General features: G+C 43.5%; 2 protein-coding genes across 3 annotated transcripts in view; one reads left to right on the forward strand and one right to left on the reverse strand.

Annotated features, from left to right (window-relative positions):
• Positions 1 to 5,749, forward strand: part of CFAP100 (cilia and flagella associated protein 100) — a 31,868-nt gene extending 26,119 nt beyond the window's left edge. For both annotated transcript variants that reach the window (XM_044301896.1, XM_044301897.1), the window contains exons 12-16: positions 621 to 772; positions 1,008 to 1,143; positions 1,491 to 1,693; positions 1,784 to 1,877; positions 3,711 to 5,749. In XM_044301896.1, coding sequence (XP_044157831.1) covers positions 621 to 772; positions 1,008 to 1,143; positions 1,491 to 1,693; positions 1,784 to 1,877; positions 3,711 to 3,821 — 696 coding nt within the window. In that variant the 3' untranslated portion in view covers positions 3,822 to 5,749. The remainder of the gene's footprint in view (positions 1 to 620; positions 773 to 1,007; positions 1,144 to 1,490; positions 1,694 to 1,783; positions 1,878 to 3,710) is intronic.
• A 357-nt stretch (positions 5,750 to 6,106) lies between these two features.
• Positions 6,107 to 14,520, reverse strand: part of ZXDC (ZXD family zinc finger C) — a 38,761-nt gene continuing 30,347 nt past the window's right edge. Inside the window, exons 8-10 of the mRNA XM_044300867.1 lie at positions 10,089 to 10,246; positions 8,219 to 8,320; positions 6,107 to 7,505 (exon numbers count right to left, since the gene is read on the reverse strand). Of these exons, the coding sequence (XP_044156802.1) occupies positions 7,419 to 7,505; positions 8,219 to 8,320; positions 10,089 to 10,246 (347 nt within the window). The 3' untranslated portion in view covers positions 6,107 to 7,418. The remainder of the gene's footprint in view (positions 7,506 to 8,218; positions 8,321 to 10,088; positions 10,247 to 14,520) is intronic.

Consider the following 14,520-nt stretch of genomic DNA (forward strand, 5'->3'; position numbering starts at 1 on the left):
GTTAATACCTGCATCCCTGGTGGTCTTGGGTAATAAAAGGACTAAAGACTTGTTCCCACTTCAGTTTTTGGTCAGTGACTTGTGAGCCAAAACAAGAAGTGTATCCTACACAGAGATAAGGTATAATGGAAAGATTTGCTCCTGTTCTGTGGTTTTTGGCTCACAGATCACTGACCAAACACTGAAGTGTGAACGAAGCTTAATACCAGCATCCCTGGTGGTCTAGAGTAGTGAAAGAGTTAATACCAGTATCTTTGGTGGTCTAGGGCAGTTTCCCAACCAGTGTGCCTCCAGCTGTTGCAAAACTACAACTCCCAGCATGCCTGGACAGCCTTTGGCAGTGCGGGCATGCTGGGAGTTGTAGTTTTGCAACAGCTGGAGGCACACTGGTTGGGAAACACTGGTCTAGGGTAAAGAAGGTGTGAATTGGTGCCTGGTGTCCAGTGGGTGACTGTCCTCTGCAGGCACCAGCATTGTCCCTGGTGCTTGTGACATGAAGCTGGGACGATGGTGGTCATCCTTCTCCCCCTTGCCCTGATACAGAATAGTTCAAATAGACGGTTGGACCACATGGTGGATCTGCAGAGGAGGGGAGATGCTGATGACAGATCTTTTACCAGGAGCCGGAGCTGTACTTTACTGATCCACAACAACTACTCAACATCTTCTCTGAAATGGAGGAACGGAACCTGTCGCTGATCCAGAACTCACAGGAAACAGAACAGGCCTTAGAGGAGATCAAGCACACCATCACCATGACGGAGAAGAAAATGTGAGTGATCGTAGGGAGCCCGCTGCACAATGAAATACAGGCCAATGCCCAGTGCCGGACTATCAGCTACTGTTTCATGTATACAGCTCCACAGCTCTTACCACACTCCCGCTGCCCTCTCTCGCCAACCTGCTCAGACAGCAGAAAAGGGCAGCAAGATGGAGGCAGCGCTGCAGGATCGGGCGCACTACACATCACTATTGTTTCTTCACTGTTTTTTGCATTTACCTTTTAGGGAAAATGAGACTCAACAGCTGAAAGCCCAGATTGCTCACCTGCAGCAAGCGGTAGTTCAGGAGGACGAGCGAGCAGTAGATCTCGAAATGAAATGCAGAGTATTTGCCTTTGGCCAGTACAGTTTTGAAGAGCAGGTATGAAACCAGTGATATGTACAGTGATTCCACCAGCAGAACAGTGAGTGCAGCTCTGGAGTATAATACAGGATGTAACTCAGGATCAGTAATGTATGTGCACAGTGACTGCACCAGCAGAATAGTGAGTGCAGCTCTGAAGTATAATACAGGACGTAACTCAGGATGAGTAATGTATGTACACAGTGACTGCAGCAGCAGAATAGTGAGTGCAGCTCTGGAGTATAATGCAGGATGTAATTCAGGCTCCGTACAGTTTTGTTACACAGCATTCTGCAGTGCCATCCCTTCAAGGTAAGAAAGAACAGCTAACAAGTACCTGACAAAGCTGTCTTTTGCCTTTGCAGGAGAAGATGTTGACATCTCTCACCAAGAAAGTAGGTGAAGTGTACCAGGCCTGTATAAAGGAAAACAGAGCCAATCTCAACGCCCTGCAGATGTTAACCATGATGGAGCAGCAGGTAGAGGAGCTCTTAGACAACATTGAAACCATCCCTAAAGAAAGGCTCGAGACTGCAGAAAAGGCAAAGGAGAAGGAGCGTCGGCTGAGGTGCGGAGAGGGTTTAGTTCTTGGTTTTGAGATTATTGTAGTGGAGGAGGAATAAGGTGCACTAGATTTCATGTTATGACTTCTCCTCAGATTGAGAGATGAGAAAATTAAACAGCAAAAGCTGCACCAGGAGGAGAGGCTGCGCCGCGCTTTAGAAAGGGCACAAGCCGACCCCAAGAAAACCGTAAGTCTACACAATACATAATGTAAGAAGATGAGCAGGCAGGACTTGTCAGTGGTGCACCTGGGGGGGGGGGGGGGGGGGAATCTAACCAGAGCGCAGCTGTCACCTACCACCACCTACAGGTGAAACTCCAAAAATTAGAATATCATACAAAAGTTCATTTTTTTTCCGTAATGCAACTTAAAATTAGAAAATTGTGAAAATATTCTAGGCTCAAAGTGTCGCCCTCTAGTCAGCTAATTAATCCATACCTAAGCAAAGGGGACCTCAGATTGTGACTTTGGGGTGTCATAAGCTGTAAGCCATAATCATCCAAATTATAACAAATAAAGGCTTGAAATATCTCATGTTAGATTCACCTTTTAAGTTGCATTACTGAAAAAATGAACCTTGCACGATATTCTAATTTTACGAGTTTCACCTGTACGTCAGGAGGTATCGACGCCCCAGGATTTTACACAGAAAAATAAAATAACTGGAAAGCACAAGAAATCTAGTAAAGATGGCTGGTGCAGAATATCAGTTTTGTGCCGTCATGTGTGTAGTTGTGCTTTGTATATGCAGTTACATAGAAACTTTTTACCTGTGCCTTGCTGAACACTACATGTCGGTGTATCAGAGGATTTTACAGCATTCTATACGTAACCAAAGGTCGGGGTGCATCTCCAGCCATATAGTGATGACTTCTCCTTAGGATAGGTCATCAATATCAGATCAGTGAGGGTCCGACGCCCGTGCCAATCAGCTGTATGAAGAGAAGGCACGAACCATGCCAGTGCAGCCTTCTCGTTATCGTTTACCTGCTCGCTACCTTCTTGTAATTACACTGCTCACCTTTGCTGTCGCAACAGCAAGCAGGTTAGGCTACTGCAATTTCAAGTACTTTCTCCATTCAAATGCATGGATCGAGTGCTCGTCATTACACTGCACTTCCGAGAGGACGGGGCAGTGTAATGAAGAGGATGGAGCACCAATCCTCCTGAAAAAGCTGAGTAGCAGTGGTGCTAGGTTCAGACCCCTGCCAATCAGCTATTAGGTTATAGTTATATATATATATATATATATATATAACTATAACCTAACACCTATCTCAGGACAACTCTTAAATTTTTATTCGCATTTCAGCCTTTTATGGTGAGAATGGAATAATCATTTAAAATGACTATACAGTCAATAGCGGTAGGCCAACAATTTGGCGGATGGTTCTTTCAAAGCCATAATGTGGGTGCAGTTCAGTGTCTTAATTACCTCTGCAAATCCTGGCCCAACCATGGGTCTAATGATCGAAACCAACAGCATTTTAAAGATCTAAGATACTTTTAATTCGGATCATTAGTCCTCACAGTCAGAGATTTGCTACTGTGTTATGGGCACTAAAATCTGCCAGGATTACTGTTGTCTCAATGAAGCTTTTCCCAGCATATCTGGTGTGTGTATGCGCTGGAAGATACTCTGGCATATACCTCAAACAGGTCCCTATCCCCCATTGTGCAAGTGGAAGCTAAAAGCAGGGCCATATGCAATTGTATGCATGTCCAGAGTTTATCCCAGAGCACGAAGAGATAAATGATCAGAGCTTTAGTATATATTCACATGCTGCAAATTTCAGAGGCGGAAAAATCTGTTCCATTCCACGGTGGTGGGGGGGGGGGGGGGGGGGGAGGTGAGCACTGTGATTTTTGCAAGCCTCATTCAGATCACTTCAGGGACAGACCCAGAAATGGCTGCCGTGTGAATTTCCCCTGTAGGCTCTTCAGTTCATTAAATGGAAATCTGAAACCTAGTGGATCGATTCCTCGGTGAATCAACACTGATCCATGTTTTTCTCTACAGACCGGCAGAAAACTGATGACACGCTCTGATCCACCAGCAATGAAACCCAAAATTGAGAAAGACCAAGACGCTGACAAAGAGAAGGAAGAAGCCTTGTATTTTTTCCGCTAGCGTTGGAGTCATCCAGATCTCCTGTATTGTTTTAGTTTTCTGAAGTTGCGGGTTACAGTGCGGCCATGCTTCCTCCCGCTCACTGGGACAGCCGCCTTTGTAAAGAGACATGCTGGCGTCTTTCATGTTACAGCTATTACAAATAAAGTGCCTTGTCCAGAATGATGTCATATTGCAGCTTTTAGTTAATTAGCTTTGGGCAGACAATTATTATCACCTTAAAATAGTTTTTTCCAGGACTTAGATATTCAGGTTAGGGGTGCGACCACACTGTTCTGGACAGCTGCCAGCACTGGAAACTATACAGTAAATGGAACCAGAAGCACGTGGTTCTGTCCACTGTACACGAACCAAGCCACGGTAACTGCAGCTAAGATCCCATTCCAGCAAATGCGGGTGGAGGGCTGGGTGTTGGACGCCCATCGATCTATCTATTCGGAGGATAGGTCATCAGTATCTACTACAAAACCCATTTGGCCAGACACACAAGAGAGTTCAATGATTTGTAATGCTGAGTGACCCTCAGAGCCCTGAAATCTATCGTACTACAGTGACAGCATTATGTCAGTGTAATTCAGTAGATTCCAGGACTCTCAGGGTCACACAGTATTATAAATTATAATGCTGTATGATCCTGCCAGGGGAGTGGAGGTCAGAATGGGACCTCTTACTGACATGTTGTGCGTTCATCGCATTGAACTCGCTCCTGTGTATCTGGCTTTAGTGTATTGTCACTGAAATGCAGCAGAAAATTTGCAACGTTCATGCTAAATAAAAAAAAAATAATGCACCCAATGGTGTGTGGTTTGTTGCAGAATGATTTCATTGCATAAATGCGGCTCATTTGACGCAGATTTCACTCTTTGCACTGGAGTGTAATGGATGATGTAAATACGCAGCATAAATCGACACAATTAGCACCGCAGGGCAATTTCTACTGTTCATTTTTTTTACCAGCAATGTGTGACTGAGAACTTCTAAAAATGCATTTAGTTTGTAGGTTCTGTACAACGCTGCAGGTCTGCCCCACAAAAACCCATGATGGCAAAACAGCAGCGTTTCAGTCACGTGTGGACTAAACCTTAAAGGGGTTTTGTCACTTCAGCAAGTGGCATCTATAATGTGGCGAAAGTTAACAATACATTAGTAAATGGCTTGTATTATTACCCATATTGCTTCCTTTGCTGGCTAGATGAATTTTTCCATCAAATTCTAAACTGCTTGTTTCCATAATCACAACCACCATGCAATCCATCAGTGGTGCTCGTGCACTATTGGGAATAAAAAAGCTGGCCGCTGGAGGATGAGACCATGAGAGCTCACATAGGCTAGTGCATATTATTATTTTTTTTTTATAGCATGCAAACACGGCCACCACCGCTGATGAATTGCAGGGTGATCGTAACCATGGAAACAAGCAGTGTGATGGAAAAATGATTCCAGCCAGCAAAGGACGCAATATGATCAACAATACATTAGGGAGTGGCTTGTATTAACTTTCACTACATAATACATTCTATTTGCTGAAGTGACAAAACCCTTTTAAGGAATATGCCCACATAGGACAGAAGAAGAAAAAAAAATACTGTGGTTTCACATGCTTCTTCCAGCAGATTTACTCTAGATTTCATCCTATGAACTACAAAGAGTGAAATCCACAGAAAGAATGAAACTAGTGCAGACTAAAAATCTGGAAAGTTTCCAGTATGTGAATGAGATTTGTTAAAATCCCATGCAGTATGCTGGTGCTGTATTCCACGGGGGATTTAGTACCTGCAAATCTGGATGAAAAATGTGAAACATTTCCACTACGTGTCGATGCAGCATCAACAGACTTAGGCTACTCTTTAGTCGCCTGCATATTCAGCACCACAATGCAGCTGGACAAGGGCTCATTCACACGACCGTAGGTGTCCCGTTGCCGTACTGCGGACCGCATATGCGGATCCGCAATACACGGGCACCGTTCCGTGTGCATTCCGCATCACGGATGCGGACCCATTGACTTGAATGGGTCAACAAATCCGGAGATGCGGAACAGAACCCCACGAAAGCACTACGGAGTGCTTCTGTGGTGTTCTGTTCCGTGCTTTCCGTTAGAACAAGTTCTATCTTTTTGCAGAACGGACAGATCGCGGACCCAATTCAAGTGAAAGGGTCTGCGATCCGCATGCAGGTGCCCGTACGTTCGTGTGCATGAGCCCTAACCGTTTTGGGTAGTCCTAGCTGCGATCCCATCCTTCGAGTCTTGAATATTGGGGAGTTTAAACAAAACTGGGGAAAAAAGGTGGCCATACACCTTAGATAGACGGTTCCGCTATTCCTGATGTCTCCATACGCAACCATGCTCTGTTTGGGTGAACATGCGTATTCAATGGGGAGAGGAAAATGAGCAACTGCCACTTTTCTGCTCCCACTTTTCCTTTGCACCAGTTTCGATTACTCCCTCAATGCATTGCTCAGTACCTTACAATGCGTCCTGCAAGACAAAAAATGCTGCAGCCATCTAGCAATATGCTAATATTCATACTTAAGGGTTGGTTACATGGCGGATCCTGGTCGCAAGAAACCTGTCGGAGACAAGGATCGTGGGTGTAGCGGTGCTGGCATCGAAATGAATGAGGTTGCAGCAGTGTTGGGTTTTTACAATTCTGCGATCCCACTGACTTCTATGCTGGCACGGCTACACTGCAATCCTGCTGCAATCCATGGTCACGACCAAGATCGCTGTGAATCTGAACCCTTAAACTAACATCCCATCGTAGGAAGACTAATACTAAGGGCAGAATTATAATCCTTTTTTTTTTTAATACTTTCTTATTTCACCAAAATGCACCCCATAAAAAAAAAAAAGAAAAAAAGTTACATGAGGGTGAAAAAAGGAATCTGTTGATTTAAAGGGATATAAATATTTTGTACAACTTTGTACAAAAAAAAATAAAAAATAAGCAAAACAATTTCCTGCAGTATACACAAATAAATACCTGATATATAATTTACAAATCTCACACCTGACACTCTGTCAGTTCTGTCCACAGCTTGTTAGAAAAAGAGTCAGTCAGTTTCCAGGACAGTGCGTGGCTGAAGAAGGTGTCAGACTGACCAGGTTATGCTCCGGAGGTAGGTGCACTGTATCACAAGACAGAGGAATTTTGTGGAGATGAGATTGAAATACTTTTCAGATAAGGAGACAGTCATCTGCTAACGAGAGACATCCACCTTTCATCAGACACAAATGATTGCAGAATACCATTTTCCAAATAAAGCTTCCGTCCATTTCCATTCCTTCCAGATGGACACGGCAGAAGAAAATATTACACTGATGACAGATCCTGAATGGATTTAGGAGGGCAAAGTAGAGAGCAGCTTTTGGGCACTTTCAAGAAGAGATACTTATGGCAATGTCACGTAGAGGAGCATAAAAATCTAGTGCAAAAATGAGATGCCATATTGGGGAATAATCCACAATCAGAGAAACAGAAGTGCAGGGCGTCATCTCCTAAAAACCACGAGACCAGCGTGAACGGAAGAGACGACTCCACCCTGCCGGCTGGCTCTGAATAACACTTTGTTCTCCTGATTGAGCGCAGCGCCAGCTTATTCAAGGTCCTGCAGGTTTATTGTGCTTCCTGTAAACTGGGAATTATCTGAAGCTGCATCGTCTTCTGCCGACACGTGAGGCTCCTAGAAGAGAAGGAATGCTTGTAAATATGAATGCAAACAACATACTTGTACAAGCAGAATCAGCTGCACCCAGCATGTTAAAAGGGCACCGATATGTATAAACTGCCGACTGAGCAGAACCAAACAAAACCAAAAACAGAGGCACAGCATGCAGTTGAGCAGTACCGACCCTTTGTTTTGGTAACCTAACATGATCATATTGATGTGAGTCTTTTAACGATAACCTACTCTAAGGGTCCATTCACACGTCCGTGGTGTATTGTGGATCCACAATACACCCTGTCGGCACCCCCGTAGAACTGTCTATTCTTGTCCGCAATTGATAGGGGGGCAGGTCAGGCATGCGCTCTGCCACTCCATTCAATCTATATGGAACTGCTAAAGATAGCCAAGTACAGTGCTCAGCTATTTACAGTGGTACCATAGGGAATGAATGGAGTAGCAAGGCTCGACCTGCAGCTCCATCAAATCGGGAACACGATACCCATTCCCGGGATTGGCAGGGGTCCCAGCGGTTGGACCCCCACCGATAAGTTTGCTATCCCTTATCGTGTCCATTCAAAACTTGGCACAATCCCTTTAACTTTGCTTAAATTATAATGAATACAAGACAACAGGACTGGAGCCCCAGTGCCCTTAATGTATTAAGATGGGTAGAACTGAAGAGATCCGACTACACATAATATTAACTTAAAACATACAAACCATCTTACCTGCAAGATATGCACAGGCAAATCGACAGTCAGTTGCGTGTGCGCGGATGGTGACTGAGCACTCAGCTGGAAAGCCAGGTCCCCATCCCCTGGAGGTTCATCCTTGTGATAAGTACAGAAAACATTAATGGAGGGACATTACCAGGCAACCAATAAGTCGGTATTTCGCAGGTATACATCAAAGGGGTTCTCCACTACTTCCTGTATAAGGTCTAAGGGTCCATTCACACGTCCGTATGCGTTTTGCGGACCGCACATCGCCGGCACTCTCATGGAAAATACCTCTTCTTGTCCGCAATTGTGGACAAGAATAGAACATGGAAAATTGGATTGGACTGGCACTCATATGGAATACAAACTTGGTTTATTGAGTATAATTAAATAAGAAATATTATCACCTGTCACAAATGGATTTTCAATAAAATACACTATGAATACAATAATTCATATATTAAAATCTTAATACATCAAAAAAACTAAAAATAAAAAATATATATAGTGCAGGAACCGCTGGCACCAGACGTTCTTTGGACCCAATGGTCCTAGCTGTTAAATTAAATAGACGATGGTGCCGCCGGTTACTGCAAATCTAAATGGTATTCCCTTCAAACAACAATTTCAATTTCCATGTATTGTTCCAACTTTCACTGATTGAAGTCCCATATATTAAGAAGATCTCAGATACACAAAATTCAATGCTTTCAATATGTTGATATTTGAAAGATAAAGCAATTTTTCAGCAAGCACAATATTCCTCTAAACTAATATTCCTCTAACTGAAGTGACACCGACCACGGTGATTACCGCTGTTATTATATAAGAAAAGAACAGAGCTGCACTATACAACTTAAAATATAGTGGAATAATCAATAGCCCTCTATTTAAAGAATATACTCTGCCGGTAACTACAAACAGCGGACAACTAGCTCGCAACAGTGTCAGCTGTGGAAATTGTTATACTGGTTTCTGGAAAGTTGCTGTGCAGGAACTATTGGTTTATTTCAAGTACGGACTGTTAAACGCCGGTCTGTAACAGTGTATAAACATCGTGGATAAAGATACACTGTCTTGCTGAAAAATTGCTTTATCTTTCAAATATCAACATATTGAAAGCATTGAATTTTGTGTATCTGAGATCTTCTTAATATATGGGACTTCAATCAGTGAAAGTTGGAACAATACATGGAAATTGAAATTGTTGTTTGAAGGGAATACCATTTAGATTTGCAGTAACCGGCGGCACCATCGTCTATTTAATTTAACAGCTAGGACCATTGGGTCCAAAGAACGTCTGGTGCCAGCGGTTCCTGCACTATATATATTTTTTATTTTTAGTTTTTTTGATGTATTAAGATTTTAATATATGAATTATTGTATTCATAGTGTATTTTATTGAAAATCCATTTGTGACAGGTGATAATATTTCTTATTTAATTATACTCAATAAACCATGTTTGTATTCCATATGAGTGCCAGTCCAATCCAATTTTCCATTTACAATTTGCTTTGAGGGGTGTCTCAATTTCTGGACTAGAGCACCTGCCCTGAGGGGACAGAGGTGAGCGGGCCCTATTTTTTGATTTATTTCAAGAATAGAACATGTTCTATTTTTTTGCGGAACGGAAGTGCGGATCCGCAAATGCGGACAGCATATTCCGGCCCCATTGAAAATTAATGGGTCCGCACCTGTTACGCAAACTTGAGGAACACATGCGGACGTGTAAATGTACCCTAAGCAAGCAGCTGTACCAGCACAGGCAATGGCAACTGCACTAGATTTCCTAAGGTACAGATGTGTCTGTGGGGACTACCCAACTAAAACCAAGTGGCTCACTTCAGCCTTGGGGGCACAGGGGTTGTGCCTACCTACCTGAAGAAGTTGGATCTGTACATACTGCGCCCCTGTTGCTGGGTCCCGTAACGTCAGACCACCATTTGATAAAACACTGCTACCAAAACGGTTGCCAGCAGGAGATGATGCTTGGTTAGGTTTTGTACCTTTATTTTTCCTCTGCGGAGGTGAAGTCCCTAAACAAAATAAAAAGTTAAATATTCATCAGGGTTAGATGAAAATTATTCTTACCGGTAATTGGATTTTCCCTTAGCCTCCACAACGGTACTTCCTGGAGGCCACCCGCCTCTTCCGGGGAAGGAAAACAACGAAGATCAATGTATAAGGGCCCCCTCCCCTTTACCTTCACCAGTTAATAACCTAGCACTCCAAAGTAGATGCATCATTTAATAAGGTTAAGTAACATAACAATACAAATGAAAAAAGGGTCAACTGCCGACCAAATATCAAATCAAACAAAAAAAATGAGTGGGAATTCCCTGTGCCGTCGTGGAGGCTAAGGGAAAATCCAATTACCGGTAAGAGTAATCATCATGTTTTCCCCACGCCTCCACAATGGCACTTCCAGGAGGAATAACAAAGAAATCCACTCAGGGGAGGGGGAGGGGAGATCTTTCTTTCCTGCCAAAAGAAAGATCTTTATTGGAAAGCACTTCCAGTTTATAATGTTTATAAAAAGTAGAAGGGTTCGACCAAGAAATATCTTCAAGAGAGGCAGAGGCAGCCATAGCTCGCGCAGAATGGGCTTTCAGTCCAGACGGGGGAGTCATCTCTTTCTCATTGTAAAAGGACTTATTCCAACGTGTTATGGAAGCCTTGCTAGCCGCTCTACCCCGGTTAGTGCCCAGGTACTGGACCAATAACTGATCTATCCTTCTGAAGTCCTTTGTAATTTCCAGATACTAAAGAAGACATCTTCTCATGTCAGGGTTACTGAATCTCTTTTCCCCTTCAGAGGTAGCCTGAGGACAGAATGAAGGGAGAGAAATGGGGGGGGGGGGGGGGGGGAGGATCTGTCTATGGCACTGCTATGGGAAGGGGGGTCTGTGTATAGCACTGCTATGGGGAGGGGGGTCTGTGTATAGCACTGCTATGGGGAGGAGGGGGGGTCTGTGTATGGCACTGCTATGGGAAGGGGGATCTGTGCACTGTTATGAGGAAAGGGATCTTAACAGTGCACATATCCCCCTCTCCATAACTGCGCCACCCACAGATCCCCCTCTCCATAACTGCGCCACCCACAGATCCCCCTCTCCATAACTGCGCCACCCACAGATCCCCCTCTCCATAACTGCGCCACCCACAGATCCCCCTCTCCATAACTGCGCCACCCACAGATCCCCCTCTCCATAACAGCGCCACCAACAGATCCCCCTCTCCAAAACAGCGCCACCAACAGATCCCCCTCTCCAAAACAGCGCCACCAACAGATCCCCCTCTCCAAAACTGCGCCACCCACAGATCCCCCTCTCCATAACTGCGCCACCCACAGATCCCCCTCTCCATAACTGCGCCACCCACAGATCCCCCTCTCCATAACTACGCCATCCACAGATCCCCCTCTCCATAACTACGCCATCCACAGATCCCCCTCTCCATAACTACGCCATCCACAGATCCCCCTCTCCATAACTGCGCCGTCCACAGATCCCCCTCTCCATAACTACGCCGTCCACAGATCCCCCATAATAGTGTCGTCCACAGATCCCCCATAATAGTGTCGTCCACAGATCCCCCATAATAGTGTCGTCCACAGATCCCCCATAATAGTGTCGTCCACAGATCCCCCATAATAGTGTCGTCCACAGATCCCCCATAATAGTGTCGTCCACAGATCCCCCATAATAGTGTCGTCCACAGATCCCCCATAAGTGTCGTCCACAGATCCCCCATAATAGTATCGTCCACAGATCCCCCATAATAGTATCGTCCACAGATCCCCCATAATAGTGTCGTCCACAATTTGTTTTAATATGGCCTTTGAACATAATTTTTCAAGTAAGATCATATAAACCTCTCTGTTTTGTAATTTTGTCGTTTTTCCCGATTAATCGATTAATCGTAGAAATTAATCGGCAACTAATCGATTATTCAAATAATCGTTAGCTGCAGCCCTAATCTAAAGCTTTTTTCACAATATTTGTACACTATGTAAACACTGATGGTCTATATACATTGATGCACTGTAATGATTTTTATAATCATGTTTTATATCTGTATTTGTAAAATGTACTTCTAATGAGCAATCATGTTACTCTGATGAGATCCACCTATTTAAATATGTTGAGAGCACTGTGTTCACTAGCTTGACAAAGGCTCCATTGAGAGCGCTGAAATGCTGCATTGCTTTGGGGTGTGAATAAACATCACAGAAGTTTCACAAGACCGGAGAGCTGCCCATTTTTCGTTATTTCTACTACACTGTTCCCTGTCCAGGAGAGTTTGTGGATTTGCACCCGGTATCCTATAGAGTGCTGCTGACTATTTTTGCTCTCTCTCATATATATATATATATATATATATATATATATATATATATATATATATATATATATATATATATATATAGATATAGATTAAAAAAAAAAAAAAAAAAAGTAAAAAAAATAAGTAAAGTAGACATTATGTATCGCTGCGTCCGTATAGACCGGCTCTATAAAAATATCACATGACCTAACCCTTCAGATGAACACTGTCAAAAAATTAAAATAAAAACTGCTTAAAAAAAATAAAAAATTGTCACCTTACATCACTAAAAGTGCAACACCAAGCGATCAAAAAGGCGTATGCCACTTCATCCTGCAAAAAATGAGCCCCTATCTAAGACAATCGCCCAAAAAATAAAAAATAAACTATGGCTCTCAGAATATGGAGACACAAGAAAAAAAAAATGCTTTATTATGTAAAACTGAAACAACCAAAAAACCCACCCCCAGGATCTATGCAGGTCCTTCACCTGGCGCTACAGTCGTGGCCTCATATCCGCAAACTAGAATAATCTGCATGGGTGACCTAAATATGATGTTAGACCAGTCACTCGACCATCACCAGGGAAATGCAGACCTAACAAATGCAGGGACTCCCTCATAACTTGGTAGGTTCCTGACTGAATTTAGATGGCTAGACCTCTGGACCCCACCGATAAGGTATACTCCTGCCACAGAGGCGGACACGACTCCCTAACCTGAATAGATTATGAATTGGGAAATGAGGTGATGACGTTATATCTAAGGGCGATAACATATCTCCCCATGGGAATATCGGATTACTCACCGATACTGGGCACCCTGATAAGAGGCACTCCTTCAATAATGTATAGGATGCATATACATCCCTTCTGGTTGAACCTTTTAGGATCAGCGGACGTAATCCCCTACTATCTACAAGAGTTTTTAATGACGCATGAAAATGAACATAATCTGGCACTAGTGTGGGACACCTTAAAGGCATTTCTTCGGGGGTCCCCACACTCCAGCATATTCTATATTAATTATCTATTTAAAAAAAACTAAATAAAACACTAAACGTTCAGCGGCAGAGCTGGAATCCTGGTGTACTACACTGGAACAGCAATATATTAACCACCCAACTGATACCATAGAAACGCGTGGCTCCAAGCGGGAAGACAATATTTAGCGACACTTAGGGACAAGGCTGATCAGAAATTATTTTTCCTGAAACAGACAGCATTCGAATCGGGAAATCAGTCAGCCAAACTATCGGCTCAACTAGTCCGCCATGACTTACCATCCTCAACAATTTTAGCAGTTAGAGATTCTACAGGACAACTGCACAACACGCAAGAGGCGATACTCCGCGGCTTTACAAACTTCTACCAAGATCTATATAGATCTAGCATAACAGCAACTGAAGTGGAAATAGCTGCCTGTTTGGAAGACATAACTATACCTACACTTACTACAACGCAGCGTACACAACTAGACCGACCAATTAGCTTGGAAGTAAAGCAAGCCATAACAGACCTCAATAATGGGAAATCCCCCGGTCCGGATGGGCCCCCCAAAGAAGTGTATCCCAAATATGGGGAGGTTCTAGCTCCTCAATTGCCATCTACTCTACACTTTTCTTTGGATAGAGGACACCTACCTGACACTTATGGAAACGGCATTTGATTCAATTGAATAATGAATGCCTGAAAAAGTTTGGGTTGGCACACAATTTCTTAAATGAATTACTATACCATGCAGCAGGCCTATCAGCAGATTTCTGATAAATGGAGAGCTATCCGACAGTTTTCTACTTCAAGGAGGTATGAGGCAAGGATGCCCCCTGTCGCCACTCTTATTCACATTGGCAGTCGAACCCTTGGCGATTAGGGTAAGGAATAGCAACAATATAACAGGAGTGACCATGGGGGAAAAGAGAGGCCCGCATAGGATTATATGCAGATGAGATGATTTTATGTTTATCGTCGCCGGACACTTCCCTC

This window comes from Bufo gargarizans, chromosome 7 (assembly GCF_014858855.1).
Source record: "Bufo gargarizans isolate SCDJY-AF-19 chromosome 7, ASM1485885v1, whole genome shotgun sequence".
Taxonomy (NCBI): Eukaryota; Metazoa; Chordata; class Amphibia; order Anura; family Bufonidae; genus Bufo; species Bufo gargarizans.